This window comes from Pteronotus mesoamericanus, unplaced genomic scaffold (genome assembly GCF_021234165.1).
Source record: "Pteronotus mesoamericanus isolate MK-2021 breed Mesoamerican mustached bat unplaced genomic scaffold, CSHL_Meso_final contig_69, whole genome shotgun sequence".
Lineage (NCBI taxonomy): Eukaryota > Metazoa > Chordata > Mammalia > Chiroptera > Mormoopidae > Pteronotus > Pteronotus mesoamericanus.
Genome location: NW_026555237.1, coordinates 2,506,922 through 2,521,881, shown reverse-complemented (window position 1 = coordinate 2,521,881; position 14,960 = coordinate 2,506,922). Strand labels below are relative to the sequence as shown.

Below are 14,960 nucleotides of genomic sequence, written 5' to 3'. Positions count from 1 at the left end.
GGCTCCTTCCCTTCAGTCTCTGTACATTCAAATGTCAAGCACTTTGTATTGTTCGTTAATCTCACTTTATTATTTTATAGGCCATATATCCTTAAAAACGTAGAATGTTCTATGAGTTTCTGTCATTCTGCTGCTTTTTTTCCTGTGGGAGAATTGTTTTTTGTTTTACTGTATTACATATTATAAAATTCATTTCGCAGCTAGTATTGGTGGGCTTCTGTGGTGGACAGTGAAGTGCCTTCCCAGGCATGTAAACTGTGCATAGTTAACTTGTTGAAATTTTATCATGTCCTCTTCTATTTACCCATCTAATGATTGCATAGTGAAATATATTTATGAACTGTATGGCTTCATCTTGTAATTGTCTTTCTTTTACTGTTACCATTTTACTCACTTTTTATTTTAACTTTATTTACACTGAGAGAAGGGGAAGCTGAACAGTTGCCTTAGACAAGTGACTGAGAACTTAGAACTGGTTTATACTCTGGCCAAGCAATTACAAGCATCATGTGTTGTAAAAGGCAAATGTAATATCAATTACAAGCATGTGATTAAGTTATCTGTTCAGATTTTTCGATGGGAATTTGAATAAGTCTATCCCTTCCTGGTGTGTCTTCCTAACTGTGGCCAAGTCCAGATTACATCTCCTTGGTAAAGCACATGCTTTATGGAGTGTCTGGACACTGAAACTTTGCTTTACCTAGAACTCTGCTGGATGGCGAGGTTTGAATGTTAGTGTTCTATAACAACATGTGAAATTCACCTTGAATTTGGAGGGGGTGGTATATTTACAGAGTTGTAGCTGCTTTCACTTTTTCCCTCCTCTTCTTTTTAAAGTTTTAAACTCTGAAGAAGCATTGAAATTTCTCCAAAGAACTTTCAGTTAAACAAGCTTAGTTGTTTTCAAAATGTCTCAACTTTATTTCCTTTAAAAAATATAATTAAAAAATACTTAAAGATTAAGTTAAAATGTTAAAAAATAAAAAAAAAACTTTAAATTCTCTCTAAAGCTAAATCTCTTTTTCCACTTATAAGTGGAAAAATGAGATAATATGCATTTAGGATTATAGCTTCCTAATATTAATGTCTTTCACTGCCTGTGGACTACAATATAGAACTCATCACAGATGAGACTTAATTGTTCATGTACCAGCTTTGAACCAGTATTTCAAGATAAACATGCTATTTTTGTCTTTATCACACATTTCTTACATCAGTGTGAAGAATATTAGGATAAAATAAATCAATCAAAAGCCTAAAGCAAAGAGAGAATAAGATAGAATGATAAACCTACTCTAAATTGACTCAATGGAAAGCATTTCACAAAATCCACCACAGTTACTGGTTATTATGGTGTTTAGTTTTGACATACAGAACACATGTAAGTAGACAAGTATCCCTTTGCAGACCTAGAAATTATTTTTCAGCTAAGTCATTTTTAATTCCTATTGATCTGACCTTTAATGAAGAAAATCTTGTGCAGCTTTCCTATGTAAGAACAAAGAGATTAATGAAATCAGATTCTTTATAAATCCTTTATAGGCATCACCTGTTTTCATATTGGGAAACAATTAATTTTTTTCTAATACCTGTGTTGCATTTTTAAACTTTCACATGACCTTGGTAGGTGATGGTTCTTCAGCGGTAGGTTGACAGTGGGAAAGAAACCCAGATAGGCTGCTCAGAATCATAGATACTAATCTTCAGGAGCCAGAAGCTTCCATCTCACTTGTTCTCAGAAGTGGCTACAAATGAGTCCTTATTCAGTTAGGTACCTTCCCTGGCACTGAGCCTGTGACCATGCATTGGTTAGGTGCTGGAAAACAAAGATGTACAGGACTTAGTCTTTGTCCAGGGACTTGCAGTTGAGGTGGAGTGATAGCCAAGAAATCACACAATTTGTGATAAATGTTGATATAGTCATATAGTAGATACTCTGTGAGCTGATGAATTATTGTCAGAATTAGGTAACTGAAGCTTGCTTTTAGGGGAAGATGAGTTTAAATGTGATGATAGCTTATAAAGGGAACTACATCCACTCCATGGTGGCTGCAAGCACAAGTTAGGCAATGTAGTATAGCAGAAAGGAAAATTATGTGGAACTTGTGAAGAAATTGCGCATATATCTAGTGGGAATACAAAAACGCACATTCATAAGATGTAAGTTGAAATTTTCAACAATAACTTTCCTTTTATAAAATTCTAATCCTGCTTGGGCTGTCTCAATTATGGCAATATAACTATTTGAATAACACTGAGTAATTATAGGCAAGCAGGTCCTTGGCTAAAATTGTTTTGTTCAACATTGTTTAGTTATAATGTTGGTGAGATGTGGTGGGAACTTCATGCAAATTGGTATCAATTAGCCTGTGGCAAAGTTGGTTGCGTTATACATCATTTTCAATGCAGTTTCAGGAACTTACTGATGATGTTAAGTGAAGACTCACTGTATACCTCCTTTTGTTGCACTTTGCTTTATTGCGCTTTGTGGATACTGTCTTACAAATTAAAGGTAAGAGCCTCCACCCACAAAAAGGTTATGACTTGCTGAAGGCTCAGGCAAATGTTAGTATTTTTAACGATAAAAATCATTTTTAATTAAGGTATGTACATTTTAAGAAATAATGCTATTGCACACTTACTAGACTACATGCAGTACAGTGAAAACATAACTTTCATATGGGAAACAAGTTTGTGTGACTTGCTTTGTACTGTGATATTTGCTTTATTGCATTGATTGCAACTGACCCTGCAGTATACCTGAGGTTTGCCTATAGTTTTGTAAAAGTAACACGTATGTCAGTGTTGCTTTCTCGTTTAGATTTCACGGTCAGTGAGTCTTAAGGAACAGTGCAGATGGGAATTATGTAGCATAATAAAGCAACACAGTGCAGAACATCTTGGATATCAAATATAATTCAGGAAAATAGAAAAAATGTGAAGTCAGTGTTAGAGAAAATTTTAAAGCCGCTTAGGTATAATTATGGGCTGAGGTATAATGAAGGTTTTTTGTGATGAAGTTTTTGCTGGACCTTCTTAAAAAGGCTGTTCTCTAGAATAGGTCGGGTGTTGTTGCTTGATTGGGGCATCAGTGACATCTGGCATGTGGGTTACTCATCCCCCAACCCCTGCTTCATATCTGCAGAAATGGAGACAAATAGATGAATAGAAAAGAATGCATTACCTTCCCTTTGATGTGATTTCTTATTAGTCATCATCTTGTATGCTACTCAAAAATAAAGTTAACCTATCCCTCTCCAGAACTCTTTATTCAATTTTTTTTACCTTGACGTCCATTTTTACTTCATACATATAATTTCATTTCATTTTGATTTAAATGCCCAACATAACTCTTATTTAAATCACAAATGTCACTACTTTCAGAAAGTCAATAATTGCCATTTCCTATAGCAGAAACTCCATGTTTTTAATATTTTATTGATAACGGGTTGGCCAAAAATTTTTTTGGTTTTTTTCTGTAAAATGACCCTGGTAGTCCTTAGTTGTCTTCAACTTCATTCGAAACTATTTTGTTAGATTGTATTGTGACAGCTCTCATAGCAGCGTGCATTTAAAAAAAACTCACCAAAATTAGTGAATTTGTTTGTAGTCATTTTTATATTGAAGATGAAAGAAAATAAACATTTTCAGTGTATTATGCTTTATTATTTCAAGAAAGGTAAAAACACAACTGAAATGCAAAAAAAGGATTTGTGCAGTGTTTGGAAAAAATACTGTGACCGATGAAACATGTCAAAAGTGGTTTGCAAAGTTTTGTGCTGAAGACTTCTTCCTGGACAATCAATTTGAGACATTAATTGAGAACTATCAATGTTATAGATAGCCGACATACCCAAAATATCCAAACTAATAAAGTTACTGGTAAAAATGAAAAATGTGTCTTTTATTTTACAGAACAAACAAAACGGACTTTTTGGCCCACCCATTACTTCTATGATGTGACCTATAGATACTGCTCAGTAAAAGAATGAATGAACATGGCATTGCTATATTAGAAATAAAACAATAAGGGCATAGCCTGCCTTGATAGTTCAGAGTTTTTCTGAGGCTTTCTAATCACAGAGGAAATATGATTATGATGCATTGTAATGCCAAGTATTTAAAAAGCAGGATATAAAGTAGTATACTGAAATAGGAGCTGGGCTTGTGAAATTATAAAAGTTTATATTTAGTTCAAAGAGACTAATAGTCAAAATGAGAAATGTACATATAAAAAGAGCCATGCTGTACGTCAAAAGAACTCTCTCTACCTGTGTCACAGGGATTCAGAGGAAGTAGGACTGTTGAATGTTGGATGCTATGGAAAACCTTAGTGAAGCAATAGAACTGGAGAGGTTGTTAGAAAGCACTCTGTGAATGGCTGTGAGACTTAACTCAGTAAATAATGGAGAAATTATTGAAGTTTTTCAAGAAATATGATTGTATCATTTTTAAGTAACTATTTTCCTACTTGGAACCCACAGTCTAACTTATAGTAGATAATCTAAATCTTTTCTCCGGTGAAAACAAGTATGGCCAACACACATTCTTAAAATGTAGTCAGCTTCTCTAGGTCTTATCTACAATGGACATTTCCCATTTATATATTCTTCTTTAGAGTTAAACCTGTTGTCTAGTACTTTTTTGTATAGATAGTAATTATATGTTTTGTTTGTTTATTTTGTTAAGTATGTTTTAAAAAGATCTAGAAACTGCCAGCACCATTCTTAAACTAGTCACACTGTATGCCAGTGGTGGGCACACTCTCTCTAAGGGTAAGGTAGCCAATATTTCTGGCAGTGTGGGCCACCCAGTTTCTATTGCAACTATTAAATTCTGTTCTTGTAGCATGAAAGCAACCCACAGACAATATATAGCCATATGAGTGTGATATTTTTCAGTAAAGTTTCACTTACAAATATAATGGTAGGCCTAATTTTGGCTAATGGACTGTAATTTGCCAACTTGACTTTAGAGAACCAAGCAAATAAAAATATCTGCCATCATGGAGTTTACATTCTAGTATTATATCTAAAATTTCTTCTCTTTTTCTTCATATTATTGGGTGTCAGGAAACAGTCCAAAACTTTATATCCACTTATTGATTGATAAAGTTTCTTTACTGTAAAGAGACTTTATCTTATTTCTCACTAATACACATCCCTAATTCTGAAGAATTCCCAGGAGGAAAGGAAGAGAAACAACTTTATTTAACATTCTCCGATTAGTAGCACATACTCACAGAACTCTTCTTCCTAACATCTGATTGCAAATCATGAGACTTAAGGAAAAATTTAAAGTCTTTAAATAGGAAAACAGCCCTTGGTAAGAGGGTGTGTGTGTGTGCATGCGCATGTGCACAAGCATGCATGTATATAGGTCTGTGTGTTTCTAGCTACCTACCATCTTGTGCTGGCAAACATCTTATTAATTACTTCTCAACTTACTTTTTATGGATGTACATCATTTGATTTATGTGATTAGTTTTTATCCCACATGATTTTTTCAACCATTTATCTTCAATTTGGTTAATGGTCACCACCAAACTTCTTAAATTTCTGTATTAACCTTATTTTTCATGAGACTTGATAAAGAAACTTTATCAATCAATAACCTTTTCTCCCTTGATTTATTTTCTTACATTACTGTTTATAAATTCCATCATCGTAGCTGAAAAAATCACATACCTAAAAGAATATTTTATAATGTTCAAGATTTGAGTTGAAATAAGTGACCTTATTGGAAAATACGTATTCCTGTTATCAGATTAACAGAAAGTGATTGAAATATAAATGTTTGTTTCCTGCATCAGATGCACATGCTGAATAATTTTCCTCTCATATAAAAACTAAACTTTCTGTAAAGTTTCTAACTAGCCTGTCTGCAAAACTGTTTGGAACTGTCCCACCTGGTTTCAGGGACTGCAGCCCAGCTGACAGGTGAGAGGGCCCCAAGGCTGGAAATAATCAAGGAGGCCTTGGGAAAACAGGCCACTGAGGAGATGAAATCTGCCCCCCTGGCAGGGGCACATCCCCTGCCTCCCTCATGTCACCCTGCTTGGCCCTGTGATGGTTGGTTAGTCAAAAATGGGTAAGATTCCTCAACAAGGAGGGACGACCTAAGCCAAACACGGCTGATATGGGCAGCAGGACAAGGACTTGGGGGGACATGGAGAGAGAGCAAAAAGACCTGCACCCCTCTGTTTGTCTTGGACAAGGCTGGAGTCCTCATTCTATCTGAAAGAAGTCTCCTTATCTGTTGGCAGCTCTGCCTTGCCTGCCTGGCTCAGGCTTGAAACAGTACTAGAGGTAGGTACAACCCTAAACTGGATTGGCCGGTTCCTGGGGGAAATCAGGCCTAGAAGTAAGTTCCTCTAAGTATACTTTGTTCTTCCCTCTAAAGTGATGAGAACAGGCTCATACTGGGAAGGAGATTTACATTATTCATAGAGCCTGCCCTGAGGCAGACCTCATATGTCCCTTCAGTTGTTATGTGTGATCTCTATTTGTTTTCTGTAAACATAGCCTTTTGACATTGATTGATGAGCTTTGCTGCAAATGCCTGTGCATATGCTTCTCAATAAAAGCCTTTGGACAGAGGGGTTTGGGGCCTTCTCCACTAGAGGGAAGAGCCATGTCCCCTCTCCTGGCAAACAGAGAAGTGTTTGTGACGATGCGTGTTTATTCCCTGCATCTGCGACAACCCAGGGCCAAGCTCTATGGGATTCAGAGCCCCTCTCCCTCCTCAGGTGGCCCCGGACAGTAACCCTCAGATCCAGGAGCACCCCACGCAGTGCTCCCCCGTGACAGATGGCGCTTGGACAGGGACACAAAACTAGTTAGCAAATATCTTTGGAAGGTTATGAGAAGTCCTTATGTATTTACTCAATTATTGAGTCAAAATCTGAGCTTGGCATCCCCTCCTAAGATTAACATGCTCATCATCATTCTTAGTTATAACTCTTAGCTCATCTACCCTGTGCTCTATTGGTTTTTGCTTTCTATAGCACATCAAATGTTCCTTTTGTTTTTCAGAATTTCTAGTTAGAAATATATTCTCTGTTTCAGTCAGTTACTAACTTGATCATGCTAAGTTTTCATGTTATTGGGAGAGGGATTGCTAGGAACACTTCATATTTTGAGGCCAGAGAGGCCTTTGGGTGGAACTTGGCTCTGTCTTTTCAGTAAGTGTAGCCTGGGCAAGTTAGCTTCACTTATCCTCAGTCTTCACATCTAAGGGATGAGGGACTCCTATCATTTTGTGTGGTTTAAATAAGAACATACGTGTAGTTATAAATTATATGTAAAATACATTGAATGTAGTACTTGGCAGTGGCAGCTAATAAGAATATTTTTTTTATTCAGCAGTCAATATCACTGTTCTATCACCATGTATACGACATCTCATATATATCATAGATTTGAACACTTGAAACCTATATAATTTTATTCACCATTTTCACTCCAGTAAATTTATTTTAAAAAGAAAAATGGTGATTTTTATCTTCTTTTTATCTTCCTGTATGTGTCTTAAAATATCCTCATTACTTTGTAGTCTGGTTGTCTAGGTAGGTTCTGATTAGTGTATGTAATAGCAGAAGATGATCATTTTTTCTTCTATCATGATTCTGATTTGAGGTTTTATTGTTATATCCTAAATTTGAGAATTCCAGTACAAACTTGCTTAGTTAGTGCATAGGGTGCATATATTAATAAATAATCCAGCCAATTTGGATTTTATGGTACTAGCTCATATGTTAAGAAAAGTTTTATTTGAGGTTTGTATGTTTCAGTTTCACTGTAGAGTTTTAAAATTTAATATTACCTTAAAAAGGAAAAATATGGTCTTGAACTTTGAGCACTCATTTGTAATTTAATTACCTACTTTAGTAAAAGAACAATTTATGTTTACTGAATCAGATGTCTTTTCTCTGAAAGTTTTCAGTTGTACCTCTCAGCTACAGAATTGTTTGTTCCAATAAAGGACCATAATAAATGGACATGTTTTTGGGAGAAAAGTTGTGTTTTAGATTAAGATAAGTTTTGCTTCTTTAAATCTAGCAGTATGATGCCTGTCATTTCTGCCCTAAAGAAATTCTTTATTTTTGTTTACTTTTTTGGGGTCTGTTTCATCTCATCGATTAAAGCTTTAATCAAGATTTTATTTTAACCTGGATTTCTGTTAATTTTTTTTTGTATATGTTGCCTAAAACAGAGGCTGTGGTTCTCAGGGATCAGCTGTAGGTTGTTGCAACCTCTCATGTTTCATGCTCAGTGAGGTGAGAAGGTCTGGCAATGGGACCCATTCTGTGCAATCTTCCTCTGATTTCACTGCAGTTGAGGTGTTCATACTGTATCAGTTTTTATCAAGAAGAATTGTAATCATTTCCATACAGCTGGGTGGCAGTTGTGGGAATTTGTGTTATCAAAGTAAAACTCAAACTTGCTTAGTCAATTTAGATGTCAATAAAACATTTGTTACTTATTTTCAGTTTTATCATTGGTAGTACTTTATACTTAGAATTGAAAATGTTAACATGCGTGACTGAATTTGTTTTAATTAAGTGTATAATTAGGCTAATGAACCTTGTAAAAATGTAGTGGTGCACTCCTTAATATAATCTAAGTAGTTAAATTTCTAATTATGCATCCAAAATCATGTGCAAAGATGCGGTTTTTCAGCAGCTTGCTTTCTGTGACTCTGTCCTCATTTTCCTATTGGGGCGGGGGTGTGTGTGTGTGTGTGTGTGTGTGTGTGTATGTGTTTGTAAGAAACATCCAAAGGCCGTTAAGAAAGGCTTAACATAAATATGTGTATCGGCATTTTTTAGAAACGTTATTCAGAAGTGAGGTTTGTACATGGTAGATACAGTATTTTCCCCCCAATTTTGAAAAAGGTATAGGAAACAGTAGAAGAGCAGTATGTTTGGGATGTTTAGATTTACAGGAAAAAAATATTTATTTGCTAAAAAGCATATCTGCTTCATTGGGTTTACATTAGATTCATGGGGTTAGGGGGTCAAGGAGATTGTGTTTCACATACCCCGAAAACCCTCTGGACATATCTTCATAAATCTGCTGTGCTGCAGTAACTAGTGCACCAAAGTGTTTTCCCCTGTGACCGTCAGCCCAGCCTATCTGGGTGGTGGGTTCTGTTCCTGGATGGTTTCCCCCAAGCAGAGCTTGCCCAACCCTTCCTTTCCATCACCCCTGTTTTTTATTTAGTTTTGCAAAGTGGTTTCTTCTGATGGGAAACAGTTGCTTCTAATAAGGAATTCTGGTAGTTGCCAAGGTGAAAAACTACTCTGTATTCCAGCACATTGACTTGCTAAAATGTCCTGAAGTTTATTAGCTTCAGTTACTCTCTACTGAAAGTGTTGCAGGAACCGTGACACCACAGGTAGTCAACTCTTTATTACTTCAGAACAAGTTCTAGTTGCTGATTGCATTTTCAAAATATTAACCTTAATTGTTCTTAATTATATATACTATTTGAGATGCCTTTAGATGGAATGTGGGAGGTATGGAACTATATCTGCTTGCACACACACATTTTCCAGGAAGATGAAAGGATCTGATATTACTTCCCATTGATTTCCCTTCAGAGGGTACTGTTCGTTCTCATTCTAGCTGTTAATCAGTTCAATTTTCCTGTGAAGTTTTTTTGATAATTCATTCCTATTCCTTTTGTAATTATTTTCACCTAGCGAAGCAAATGAGATAATTTTGCAGATTGTACTACTTTATTTTCAAATTAATCCATTCTTTTTGAGAGAATGACTCTAATAGTGTGGTCATATACTTAGAAATCAGCAAGCTACTAACTTCTTAATTCAGACTGTTCATTGATTCCCTCATCACTTGACCTGTCACTCTGAGTGAAATTCTTCCTCTTCTTACCACCCCCGCTCCACTGCCAACCTGCATCACTTCTCTTGTCTTTAGGGCTGAGAAATAGGATTCTGAGATTTTCATGACTATTTTAACAATGGTGGATTCTAAAAGCCTCATTTAATAAACCTCTCTTATAATGTAAGCATGGTAGGTTGTCTATTTATGATTTGTAATATTTTTTACTATGTTAGGATAATTGATGCATTTGGCCATATATGAGGGCTTATTCAGAAAGATAAGCCATTCAATAAATGAAGCATGTCTGTCTGTCTGTCTGTCTGTCTCTCTCTCTCTCTCTCTCTCTTTTTAACTTTGGATCATCATTCTAGAGTGATTTCCTGGAAGGAAAAGTAAATTTAAAAAGTAAAGTAATTATCTGAAAAATATCGATGCCACTTGTAGAGTTAAATTCCAGACTTTCAAGTTATATTATTTTAACTGTCATAAATACTGAAAGGATCTATCACGGATAAATTTATAAATTTAAATGATCAATATTAATTAACTGCTAAGTAATTTCTATTACACATAGTCTATATATTTTTTCCCCTAAAAATATGCTGTGGATTCTCTTAGAATCCACAAAATATTTAAGTACATATTAAAACATAATTATTACTTTAGGTTGCAGAAAAGTTGTAATTATGATTTCACCGATTATAGAAACTAAGCGACTCTTGGTAGCATGAATTTTTACTGCAGGAACTGCCTGCAGGCACTTTAAAAAAATGATCTTGGTCTATCAAAGCGGCTTGTAGCCACAGGTGCGGCACCACATGTGTGGTTATGTCCTGATTGCCTGTGAGTGGCTCAGTCATCTTTTTCTTTGATAGTAGATTTTACTTATTCCACTATTATCAGTAACTGTGATTTAATTTGATTTCTCAAGTTATTTTGTCCTATTCAACAGAATGATAGGTGTATCTTAATTTGATTCCTCTGATAGAGCACTGTTCAATTGTACATAGGAACAACTTAATAGAGAAGTACAAGGAGGTAGATTGTGGGCACTGCGAAATTTAACAATAATGTCATTATTGTGTGGCATGTTATGAAATTTCTTTCTTCGAAATACAAACTCAGTTAAGTTGCTCATGCAGATATGTCAGTATTTATTATTACCTTGAACTCAGAGAATTTTTATATTTATTTAGTTCCAATATATGGCAGTAATACCTAAAAATCACTTACATACTACTATTTTTATCAGTCACAAGATTTTTAGATTCTTACTCTAGTAGATGATAATCCTGAAAAGGTAAAATTACAAAAGGCAATTTAAATATTACCATTTCTTACTATTCTTGCAAGTTGGTAGACTTTGCCATAGTAAAACACAATACCTCTTTATTATATTGAATAATAAAATTATAATGAAATTAAACAATGGCTCTGTAAACATTCATGAAAGAAACAATATTAAATGGCAAAATAAGTGAAAAAGGACCTTTGCTGCAGTTCAATTTACTTCAGTTCAGTTGTATATCTGGTATAAGTGACTGCTGCATGAAAAAAAGAATATGGGTCTCAGTTTCATTTCACTTGCATTTTATTTTGCAGAAAGCTAATTAGAAATGAGACTTAATTTGCCACAGCCACACTCAATCATCCATTCATCCCATTGTTATTTATCAAGAATTTACTGCTAGATAAGTACTTGAGCATATATTGCCAAATCCCCTCTTCTCTATCTTCCAGGAGCTTACAGTGCAATAGTAGAGATAAAGTGTGTCTATCAGTAACTGTAAGAGAGGTGTCAGGTACCTGGCCAAAGAACTGATAACAATTACTGTAAAAGAAGAAACTCTTTGGGTATATGTCACTGGAAAACATATATAGGATACTGCAAAGGAAAATATAAATAGGTTACTGGAAATGGTGGTGTCTTCAACTTTAATTTATGCAGGATTCTAAGTTGTAGTATTGATATGCACATTTTTTTTCTCCAAATGTTAGGATTATTAAAGAAAATACAAACTTTGGACAGGCCAAAAATAAGTTCATAAAAATTTCAACATGATTAGGATATAGACTATATGCTAACCATCCAGTAAATCAGAGCATTGGAACTTGGTAAAGATTCCCATTCCTTATACTGTGAGCATAGAAAGTTTTTGTTGTTTGTTCTGAGGAATGTATAATGTCCTTCCTGTCAAATAGTTAGTGTTCCAGACCAAGTATGCAGGTAATTTTTATTGTTCTCCCCTCCATATTGGTTTCTACAAGTTCATTCAGGCTTTTCTTTCAGCCTGACGTTTGAATATAGGTTGGAGAGATGAGTGTGTGGCATTATTTGAACTTGTTACTGGTTTTCTTCAAATGGGAATAATGGCAACAAAGTACTTTAGGGAGATGTAACGCGTTGTGAAATTCAGAATATTAGGCACTATCAAATTTAGATACCTGTTCTATTCTTACATCTTTCCTATTTTGCTTTTCAAATGTACAATGTGCTGAGGTAGTCTTTTCTCCTTACCTTTTCTTCCCTGGCGAGATGAAGGTTGCCATCAGCCATGTACCAACTGGCTGAAAGCAGAAACCTGCCAGACCTGTGCACAGGTACATGCTCGTCCCTGCCCCACACTGTGGTAGCCACCGAACCATCAGGCGAGCTCTGTCTGAAGTATTTTTCAGCATACAAAAAAGTGTACAGCTTGTTTAGAAGCATAATACTGACAAGCTGGAAATGATTTGTTATATTTTTTGAAAGGATTCCTTTCTACACACCATTTATAATGTTTTAATTTTTCTGTCATGTTAGTTTTAAAATGTGTAAGTAGCAATTTAGTATACCTCTTTATTAGGAAATCTTTATAAATATTGTATAAAACTGACATTAAAGCAGTGAGGTATTGTACACTGTAGGAATAGTACATGTGTAATGATTTGCATTCTTACTGTTCCAGAACACTGGGGTTATTAGTGAAACGATTGGAAAAAGGTGGTAAAGCGGAACAAGAAAACCTCTTTCATGAGAATGATTGCATTGTCAGGATTAATGATGGCGACCTCCGAAATAGAAGATTTGAACAGTAAGTGTGTGCTGGTTGCACTACTGAGCTTCATGCTTTAGGCATGACAGAGAGCAGTGGTTGAAATGCTTTCCACAAGATGTCTGTGGTCTCTGTTTTTATCTTGGAGAGAAGTATTTTCTGTCATTATGTAGCTTTTAAACGCTTAATCAAACTCTAGGTAATTACTGCCATTAGACTGTATTGTAAAATGCCCTTTGACTGGTAGAGTCCCTTTTAAAATATATGGGTCCAATTTAGGCTTTACAATTTTGCTACTTCCTCACCTTTTGGAAAATTCACCAGGGCACTGTTTATATTATACTTTAACTCACATTTTCAATTTTACCTCACATAATGTCTCTCAGTTCAAAATAAGCAGACAAAGCTTCTTTGAATCAGTGAAGTGGTCTGCTCAGATTTTCTTTATCCTGATTCAAGTGTCCTTATTCAATTAAAACGATGAAGTTGTCCAGTTCTTATAAAATAAGGTGAGCGCTAACTGGTGTGGCTCAGTTTGTTGGATGTCATCCTGCAAAGTGAATGTTCGTCAGTTTGATTCCAGGTCAGGGCACATGCCTGGGTTGCAGGTTCTGTCTCTGGTTGGGGCATGTATAAGAGGCAACTGATTGATGTTTCTGTCTGATTTCAGTGTTTCTCTCTCTCTCTTTCTCCCTCTCACTAAAAATAAATAAAATCTTTAAAAAAATTAAATAAGGAAAGAATGAACAGAAATCATAAGGTCTGGGGAGTCAGTATGAGACAGAGCAGCTTCTCAGGCTGGCACGGAATAGCACCAGGCCAGTGAACCCTAACGTTCTGAGTCACTGAGGCCACACTGGTATTCCTAGGATTTTTGCACACACAGACTTGAATTAATTTCACAGATACATAATGTGCTTTCTATTTTTTCTGTACATTTCTAAGTATATTTCCTTAAAAACTCCAATGGGCCCACTGTAAAGAAATATTTTATAATTTTTAAAAGTGATATTGGATAATGTAGAGAGAGGGTTGTATTTAATTTCTATTAATATTGAAATTATAATACTGCCATTGTACTTAAAACTATTTAATGATTTACAGTTCAGAGCACAGTATTTTATCTGTAGTTGTGATAATGCAGTTATTTTTATTTAGAGAATAAGTAATACATATTTGGACAAACAGCTATGCTTCTATCAGAGGTTGCAAACTTAATTGATAAATGGGATATCAGAATTTTGTTTTTCAGTTTCAACAAAGTGTGTCATTTCTTGTTTCTTAATTAGTATACTTAAGTTCATAAAATCTTCTAATCTACCAGTCTTAATTTGCTAATTTTCCATTCATTCTGAAACCTAGAGCACAGCATATGTTTCGCCAAGCCATGCGTACACCCATCATTTGGTTCCATGTGGTTCCTGCAGCAAATAAAGAGCAGTATGAACAACTCTCCCAAAGTGAGAAGAACAATTACTATTCAAGCCGCTTCAGCCCTGACAGCCAGTACATTGATAACAGAAGTGTGAATAGTGCAGGGCCTCAGGCACTGCAGAGAGCGCCCAAACTGACCCCCCAGGCTGAGCAGATGGACTCGCACCCACGACTACCTCAGAGCACACAGCCCTCAGGAAAACCACCGGCAGCTCCAGCCCCAGCACCACAAACTGTGTTTAGTACAAGTGTAAGCAGTGGTTATAACACTAAAAAAATAGGCAAGAGGCTGAATATCCAGCTTAAAAAAGGTAAAACCTATCTTGTTTTTGTTTGATGGATTCTATTCTAAACTGCATGGGCTAAATGAAGGTGCCCTAAGTTTTATCCCATTGTGTGAAAGAAGTGATACGACTTATTCAAAAAAAAGTATTTAAATATATTTTTATGCTTTTCAGATTCATTTTGTTATATAAAAATTCAAATGTTTGGAGAATAAGGCTTTAAAACAGAAGTTTATGTGAAGAAGGTAGCGATTACTACTGCAGCAAAATTTTTAACAATGAAGGGAAATGATTTCAGGATGTCAACATTCAAACCCAAAACAAGAGTGAGGATTTGATTGTCTTGATCACCCCAC

General features: G+C 35.5%; 1 protein-coding gene across 17 annotated transcripts in view; it reads left to right on the top strand.

Moving 5' to 3' along the window:
• PARD3 (par-3 family cell polarity regulator) overlaps positions 1–14,960 on the top strand; it is a 686,226-nt gene that overhangs the window by 371,932 nt on the left and 299,334 nt on the right. For all 17 annotated transcript variants that reach the window (XM_054582303.1, XM_054582310.1, XM_054582307.1 and 14 more), the window contains 2 exons: positions 12,800–12,925; positions 14,249–14,631. In XM_054582303.1, the coding sequence (XP_054438278.1) occupies positions 12,800–12,925; positions 14,249–14,631 (509 nt within the window). The remainder of the gene's footprint in view (positions 1–12,799; positions 12,926–14,248; positions 14,632–14,960) is intronic.